General features: G+C 40.4%; 1 protein-coding gene across 2 annotated transcripts; it reads left to right on the forward strand.

Annotated features, from left to right (window-relative positions):
- The first annotated feature begins 6,742 nt into the window (after positions 1–6,742).
- On the forward strand, positions 6,743–8,937 carry TCEAL8 (transcription elongation factor A like 8). Of its 2 annotated transcripts, XM_080652424.1 has the most exons (3): positions 6,743–6,881; positions 7,297–7,368; positions 7,968–8,937. In XM_080652424.1, the coding sequence occupies exon 3, from the start codon at positions 8,010–8,012 to the stop codon at positions 8,361–8,363; it is 354 nt and encodes a 117-aa protein (XP_080508550.1). In that variant the 5' UTR covers positions 6,743–6,881; positions 7,297–7,368; positions 7,968–8,009; the 3' UTR covers positions 8,364–8,937. The 2 variants fall into 2 exon arrangements, with proteins under 2 accessions (XP_080508550.1, XP_080508551.1); XM_080652425.1 differs by lacking the exon at positions 7,297–7,368 and having other exon boundaries at positions 6,783–6,881.
- The last annotated feature ends 250 nt before the right edge of the window (positions 8,938–9,187 follow it).

The following is a 9,187-nucleotide window of genomic DNA, read 5'->3' on the forward strand; positions in this document are numbered from 1 at the left end:
TTCCAACTCTAATTTACAAGATGCTTCTTAAATGTATGCTTCTGAGCTCGGTGGCAAAGTTATTCTTAGTGCTAGTTATGCACATAGCTACTGACCTGTCCCATTAACAGATCACTGCTTCATGCTGTTTATTTTTAATTATTTTAATTTAAATACATTCTCAGTAGAAATAGTTCACAAAAAACACTTCCTTGATTTTATATACAACTTTGAATAGTTTATATCACGTATCAAACCAAATGTTATATCTACAGCATCACATTTTAAGTTCTGTACATAACAGTAAATGCACTAGTCAAAGACATGTATGATGTCATGTATATAGATCAAACAGATGGGTCAGAGCCCAAGACACGTTATGAAGTTTTACACTTAAAGAATATTAAAGGGCTTAATTCAAGCAAAATATTACTCAAAACAAGTGTTTCTGATGTACTGAAGTGTAAGATAGTTTATTTTCATGCCTCCCTGCTCCTAAAAAAACCTATGTTTTGTGCTGAACTGTCAGCTATCCCAGTGCTAAACATATTCAGGGTGTATCTGATGTCATTTTTCTATTAAGACCAAGTATCATGTTTGTGTTTGTAAAGCAGTAAACCTTGCCTTGAAATCAGAAGAAAAAAAAAAGAAAAGAACAAAGAAAAATGAACAGAGTCTGGGTGAAATATGGGACACTATTAATTGCACAAACAAATACATAATAGGAATATTAGAAGGACAGGAAAGAGAGAAAAAGGAGCAGAAAATACTCAAAGAAATAATTTCTGAAAACTTCCCAAATTTGATGAAAAATGTCCATCTACTTATCTAGGAAGTTCAGTGGACCAACAAACAAATACAACATGGCAAAAATGCTGAAAGCAAAAGACAAGGGAAAGTGTTGAAAGAAGCAAGAGAAAAATGACTCCTAATTTACAAGAGAACCCCAATAAGATTAGCAGATAATTTGTCATCAAAACAATAGATGTCATGCCTTGGCTGGTGTTGCACAGTGGTTAGAGTGTCAGTTCAATTCTGGTCAAGGGCAGTTACCTGGGTTGCAGGTTCACTCCCCACCCCTACCCCTCCCACCCGGCTGCCCTCCTCTGTAGGAGTGCGTGTGGGAGGCCACCAGTCCACGTAACTCTGTCACATCAACTACCAGTATTTGGATAGTCTCAAATAATATGACTCCTAATATTTATTAGTGGTTGTTTTTAAACATATACCCACAAATTCTTTTATATGCCTCCCTCCAAGAGGTTAAGTTTAATTCCCTTCCTCTTTAATATGGGCTTCTAACAACTAAGGTATGAAAAGGAAAATATAGTAACGCTACAAGTGGAGGAACCTGGCAGATACCACCTTAACCAAATGATCAAAGTCATTATCATCAGTGATCAGTCATGTTGATTTCATGTAACCCTGACATTGTGATGAAAAAGGGCACTTCACCTCTGTGATATTCTTCCCCCAAATCAATAACCCCAAGCTAATTATGAGAAAACATCAGACAAACTCAAATTAAGGAACATTCTACAAAATAACCTCACTCTTCAAAAGTGTCAAGGTCAGGGTGATAAAGAAAAATCAGAGAAACTGTCAGAATAGAGTAGACTAAAGAGACATGTTAACTAAATGCAACATAGTATCCTGGATTTAATCCTGGAACAGGAAAAACAGGACATTATTGGAAAATCTGAAGAAATCTGAATAAAGTTTATTTGCTTTTATAAATGTACCATAATTATTAGGCAAAGCTGGGTGTAGGGTATAAGGAAATTCTTTGTACTATTTTTAAAACACTTCTTTAGAACTAAAATTATGTCAGAGTTTAAAAATAGACCATACTGAGCTTCCAGAACCCAAAATAAAACTCTCAATGAGTGGAAGTGACTGAATAATTGAGGAAACAAACTGAGTAGTTATTAAACGAATTCATTATTCAGTGAAAAAGGGAACAGTTGACAGCAATTACTGGGAAAAAAAGCACTCCACATTTATACCAGAAAATTGGAACTACTTAATAAACAAATTTCATACATATATATGTATTATGTCTATGTGCATAGAATGGTATTCTCTAAATACTGTTTTGCCACTTTCTTCACTCAAAAGTATAACTTGATGTGCATGATTTCATTCTTTTTTGTATCTGCACAATTTCCATGGTAATTATTCTCATATTAATGGAAATTTAAATTATTTCCACCAACTCGATATTTCAACATTAGATTGGTTACAAAATTGAACTAGATTAGGTTTTTGTCCTTAAGGCATTTTCAGATAAGTGAGAAATACACAGTAGAGAGCCAAGAGAGTGGAAGTGTTAGGTGGGTAAATTCAGGGTCTAAAGGACAATGTAGCATAGGCAACTAAGGCAGATTCAAGAAGTTAGCGAAGGTTTCCTTTCCATTATATATTTAATTTAAAAAAAAACCCAGCCAGCAGCAATAGCAGTCTTCCCAACAGCTGTGCTTCTGCCACAGGAAAAAGTTATCTGGCCTAAGCTGTACTATTATTGAAGTATGATTCCCCCTCACCTCCCACCTTCCAGGACAACCCAGCAGATGCTCTATATAGAGGCAGACTTCAAGGTTTAAGCAAAGCAATCTTGAGAATCTAGCTGAGGTGGATCTTGAGCATACTGTCACATATTGAAAGTCTAAGCAGACCAATTCAGGGATTCATATCACAATGGCCAACATGGACAGTATGGGGACATTTGAAATGGCAGTGGTTATGACACAGCATTTCAGGTTCACAGCAATTCATAAGCACCATGCCCTGGATAACTGGATACCTCTGCCATAATAATCCACAATGTGTGCAGTATTTAGTTATGAGTTCAGGAAGGGCAGAATTCTTTGAAAGGGATGAGAAGTATAGAATTTGTGCTTCAACCCTGGCTAGTTTGGCTTAGCGGATAGAGTGTCGGCCTGCTGATCAAAAGGTCCCAGGTTCAATTCCAGTCAGGGACACATGCCTGGGAGGCAGCCAGTCAATGATTCCCTCTCATCATTGATGTTTCTATCTCTCTCTTTCTCTCTGAAATCAATAAAAATGTATCTTAAAAAATTTGTGCTTCAGGTTAATTTGTTTGGATGTGGCCAATAGCTAATCTGAATAGTTTGTGGAATGTTTGAAACTTATCCATGCCAAATGTCCAAATGTCAGGGAATGCATGATAGGAGGGATGGTAGAAGAGTTTACTTTCTCAAACAGATACAATCTAAGTAGAAATTAGCCCAGACTCTGTGTGCACCACTCACATCAGAACATGAGTGGACTACCCTCAGTTTAGCAAAGTGATGGGATGTGTTAGATCTGCTTGCACTCTGAAGGGGCAAATCATCTCAGATAGAGGCCGCTTGAGTGCACACTATGCAGCCAAACCTTTGGATCTGGAGCAGATTTTGTCATGCTGGGAGGGATGTTTCAAGCCATATAGAGCATGCTAGAGAAGTGAGGGAGAGGAATACCCACCTCAAGCTCTTCTACAGATGAGTTTGAAACAGTAATTTAAAAAATGTGCAGGAGGAGTAGCTGAATATAGCTCCTAAGAACACAAGACTGTGGAAGTGACTTCTAAAGGGAATATAGAAAACAATATTCTGGATATTGAAGTCTTATATAGTGCTCCTGAATGGTAAAATGCTGCCTCCTTTTTCCTCCTTTCACACCACCTGGTTAGAGGCTCAGAGTTTCTATCCTCTAGAACGCATGTCATGTCTTCATTGTTAAAATTAACACGTGCATCTTTTTCATTCCTTTTAAAAAATAGTTTTCACTTCACTATATTGCTACTGTCTTCAATCGCAGTATTTAAAAACTACTGTAATTAACTTAATTTCAAAGGTAGTTGAGTGCTGTATTGATGCACTGAAATTGTTCTGGGACAAGAATCAAGGTGAAGGTTTGTATATCTCTTGTGAACATTTAAGAAGACAAGGTCAATATCCTCTATCAATAGCTCCATAAAAATGGTGTTAGGGTTACTCTGACTACATGTAAGCAGAATAAGCAGAGGAGTGGACAATTAAACTTCTGCTCCAATTTTTGTGCCATCAGGAAGAAGGTTCTTCTGTGAACCAATTGGCAAACATCTCCTTCTGAAATGCTGAGATTTCTGGGTAATGCACAATTTAAAATTACTAGTACAAGAGCTTCTCAAGCATCATGAAAGCTGGAGCCTAACCTCCACTCCCCATCCCCAATTCACATCTGACTATCTACCTAGTTAGATAACCCTCCCCTCTCTACTTCCTGCCACCTGCCATAAAAACACACAGGAAAGGGGAAAGGTATAAAAGGCAACATTTGCTAAGGGCAATATGGGGGGGGGGTGGACAGACACTATGTGCAGCATCAACAGGGAAGGGAGGTATCACTTCCAGCTGGGGTGGCTTCAGAAGCTGGGTGATGAAGGTTGAAACCCTAAGAATGAGCAGGACCAAGATCTAGGAAGAAGAGGAGGGCAGTCAGTCAGGAGGAAAAAAATGTCGTGCAAGGACGAAGAGAAAGAAGGCACACTTGGGGGCAGAGTGAATGAGAGTTCCTTTTGGATGGGACAGAGAAGTGGAGGACTTGTGTTCTGAGGCTTAATTCTGATCAATGCTGAATTTCAGGATGAGGTAAATAGGGTTTACTTTGTGTATGGTAGGTTTGCCATCCAGATCCTTTGGGCAGAAGAGTGACAAGTGGAAAATAAGGAAGAGTGAAGTTTAATTTGATGGTAACATGCAAGATAAATTGGAAGGGGAGAAGGAGGCACTGAAGGCAGATAGGTCAGAGAAGGGGACCTAAACCTGTACACAAATGTTTATAGTAGCTCTTTTCATAGTTACTCAAGACTGGGGATAACCCAAATATCCTTCTGTGGGTAAATCGATATATAAATGGGAACACCCTTATAACAGAATACTACTCACCAAAAAGAAAATAATGAACTATTGATACATGAAACAGCTTAAATGAGTTTGAGGGCATTATGCTGAATGAAAGAAGCCTGTCTCTAAATGTGACATATGGTAGATTTTATTTATATGTCATTCTGAAAAAGACAAAACTATAGGAATTTGGAATAGATCAGTGGTTGCCAGAGTTCAGGGAAGGGATAAAATATGACTGACTACAAAGGGGTAGCATAAGGGAATTTTGGGGGGGGGTTATTGAACTGTGTACCCACTGTGGTGGTGGTTACACAAACCTATATATTGTTAAGCTTCATGGAACTGTACACCCAAAAAAGGGTCAACTTTGCAATACGATAGTACTTTTGAAAAAAAAAAAAAAAGACCAGAGTTGCCCCCTATTAAATGTAATAGCAGAAAGAAAAGAAACATTTTGTCATGGTAGTTAATGACTACATCTTTATAATTCACTGGCTATATTTACATTAAAAACTCTTCCTCAAATAATAGAAAATGTATCTTTCAACTGTGGAATAACTTTTTCATGCTTATATATAAATTATAAAACATTAAGCCAGCAAAAATATTTATTTTTTCCAAACCTTCCTTCCCCTGTGTTGGCTGCCATATCCCACTGTGACCATTTTAATCAAGAAATCCCTCTCTGCCTCCTTCCCAAGACTCTGAAGGTGACCTCACTGGCCAGATTGACATTCCAGGCAGCAACATACCTCCAAGTACCAGTGGATTCTGGGGTGTGGGAATATCAGTTTCCTCTTTTAACTTTTTTTTTTACAGCAATTATGTTCCCTCCACATTCTGATCATAACAATTATAGATGTTGATAGTTTTAATGGAACAAAGTGAATGATACAAGAATATCTAAAGAGTGCCAATGGGGGAATAACAATTTCACCTACTAATAAGCCTCACACCAAATAGTGGGATACTCTCTGAGTGTTTCATGAATGTATGAGTTATTTTTCCAACATATTTCTTTGTGGTCCAAAATCAAGCTCGCTCTGCAGAAAGCAGGCTTTTCTATGGACTAATTTGATTAACAAGGCACTGGATCTACTAGAAGGTCTGTCTGAAGCCTCCATTTCAAATCCAAGTGGAACCACCCAGCACTCACCAATGAAAATGTCAGACATCTAGCACTTGATAATTTGAGTTTAGCCAGAAAAAAAAAGTCATGAATTACTTATATAAACTTATTAACTAGAGAAAACTGGGCCTCTTTGCACAGATTAAGCTGGGAGAGTTTTTAAAGGTGTTGTTTCAGTTAGAGTTAAAAATTTTTTCTAACACATCAATATGTTGTGAAAACTGTCATTTCATTTGCAACTATTTTCCAGTGTTAAAAATTTATATAACTAATTTGTCCTCCCTCCATAATGTGTCAAATATTGCTTAGGTAGGACCTCTTTTAAAAATATTTTAAAAGTATGCTGATTGTTTAAAACATTAAACAAAACACACACCTATTCAAGAAAACTAGTAAAAACAAAAAATCCCACATCCTCACTCCTAGATTCTTTTCTAGTCGTCCACCTCACCTCGTTTACCACCTTCGCCCATTTTAATGCTAAATAGGACTACATGGGAAATGGTGGACTGTAGGGTATTGGGGGAGGAGGGGCGGTGGGCGAATTGGCTGTAGGAGAGTGAAAGAGATAATTCCCCGAAGAAGAAGGAGAAATGGTCCAATAAACCCAAGAGGCTGATCCTCCCTGGTAATCCGAGGTACCAGTTTTATTGTCTCTCATTGGCAAATACGAAAAAAGATTGACAGCATCAAGTGGAGGGAATGCAGGGGGCGGGCTTCGGTGTTAAAGGGAGGGGTAACTGAGGACTCCAGCTCATTGATGACGCGCGACCCTCACGTGACCAGGAGTCGACGTGTGCAGAAGTCCTTATAGTCCGGGGCCCGTTTCCCTGTAGCAGCTCCCTATTGCTGGAGAAGAAAAGTGCCCCGGATCCTTTCAGGTGAGTATAAAGGTGGGAGCTGCCTTGGTGACATTGGGGTCTGGGAGTCAGAGAACAGACGCCAAGCAAGGCCGGCACTGCTTTCTCAACACTACGGTTCCTCCAAACTCCCATTTTTGTGCAGGATTTTTTGGGCTGTTTGGTCCGGGGGCGAGGTGGGTGTTTAGAGGGAGAACTGTCGCCAATTAAGGGTCGCGCTCGAGAGAGACATAGAAACAGTTTGGAAATAACTTGCGTCTCCCACTCCCCGCTTGCAGGGAATCGGTGGGCACCGGGAAGGGAGGGCGGGGTTGCCTGAAAAGAAGAGGGAGGATGAAGCTATGGGGATACTATAGACGAACAAGGCCTAGAATCGTGAAGGGGACCCGTGATTCCGGTACTGGTCTGCTCACCAAGCACTCCTGTCGGTCTGCAGGACTTTTGGCCTTTTGAACGCAACACAGATCGAGTGAGGGGAGAAGGAGAAAAATCCGCTGGCTCCCTGCAGGTCTGTGTAAAGGTGCAATCGCCTCAGATCCCTTGGAGTGGGGGTGGGGGTGGGAGTGTGGATGACACCAAAGCCCCTCTCACTGTCGCCAAAGCAGCCTCTCCCCATCCGGATTAAGCCTAGAGGCCTTTGCAGAGCCTGCAGCGGAAATGAGGCGGGGGAGGGGTTAGGGTTGGAGAGGCATGGAAGGGGGAAGGGATGCCAGAGTCTGGACCAGCGGGTCCCAGGTGAGAGGCTGGAGGTTGGGATGATTTGGGAAAGCCCGAAAGGGCGGGAGTGTTGGAGACCAGTGGTGAGGAAGGGGTTAAATGCTTCCGCGCAGCCTGCATTTCTGGGCCTGTAGCAGGGCCTGCTGGGAAATGGTGGGCTGGAGCTGGAGGAGGAAGATGGAGCTAGAGTGAGAGGGAGAGGGAAGGGAGGTGGAGGAAGGGGTGGAATCAGGGGAGCTCTGAGCCTAAGAAGCTAGCCTCCTCTAGTTGGAAAACTGACAATTCGGGATCTGAATGAAAAAAAAAAGCCAGTCTCTGCTCTGGGAATCCATACTCTGGCTGCTGGTCTGTTTGCCTGGCATCTAGTTGTTTTGTTTCCTTGTTTTCTAGGATTAATTTATTCAAAAAGGAAATAATAGAAAAATACTCAACATGCAAAAGTCTTGTGAAGAAAATGAAGGAAAACCACAGAACATGCCAAAGGCTGAGGAAGATCACCCTTCAGAAAATGTGCCAAGGGAGGCAGAAGGAAATCCTCCGCCTTCCGAAGAAGGTGTAAGCCAGGAAGCAGAAGGAAACCTTGGAAGCGGGCTGACTCAACCTGTCCAGGCATTTAAAGAGGACACTCCCGTTAGGCATTTGGACCCTGAAGAAATGCTAAGAGGAGTAGATGAGATGGAAAGGCTTAGGGAAGAAATAAGAAGAGTAAGAAACAAGTTTGTGATGATGCATTGGAAGCAAAGACATTCACGCAGACGACCTTATCCTGTGTGCTTTAGGCCTTGAATTCTTTTTTTTTTTATCTGATAGTAAAATCTGGCCCCTGCTTTCTATTAGCATATTCTGATGTATCTTTTACCTTGGTTTTACTTTTAATCATCTGGTAGAATTTTGTTTTAGATAGTTTCCTTGTTAACCAGCATCTTACTGGATTTTGTATTTTGACCTATTCTCCAGGTCTATTTTTCAATTGGGAAGTTTCACACAAATGCATGAAAATATGTTCATTTCATATTGTAAAGTAACATAAGTTGCAAAGCATATTTAGTGTCAGCTCACATATGTACATTAAAAATCCCAAATTGTGTGTGCGTGCATGTGTGTATACATACATACATACATACATACATACATACATCAAAAAATTAACTGCTTATTTCTGTGTGGTGTGAGTTTTTGCTTATATGTATTTTTTAATGAACTTGTCACAAACAATTAAAAATTTTTAATAAGAATGAAATAATTTGCAATCCGCTTATAAAGGCAATGGGGTCACCTGAACTATTGAAATAACTATTAAAATGTAAACCTCAAATCACCTCTGGATCTCTTAGCCAGAGGAATAAAACTGGCCATTATTACAGACACTTGCTTAAGACCTGGTCTTTTCATGGGGAAAACATTTGCCTCATAGGGCAGCTGTGGGAAAGAAAGGAGGGGACTCCAAGTTGTGCTTGGTGGGCTCATGTTTCCACCTGTGCAGGACCCCAACCCACCACAGAACATAGTTATTTGAGGGAGGGCCGTGGCATGACTCAACCCGTGATCCAGAACAAGTCCAATAGGCAGGGAGGTAGGAGTTTCCATGATAGTCCTGTGCTGGTAAGCTC

Source organism: Plecotus auritus (assembly GCF_963455305.1).
Source record: "Plecotus auritus genome assembly, chromosome: X".
Classification (NCBI taxonomy): Eukaryota; Metazoa; Chordata; class Mammalia; order Chiroptera; family Vespertilionidae; genus Plecotus; species Plecotus auritus.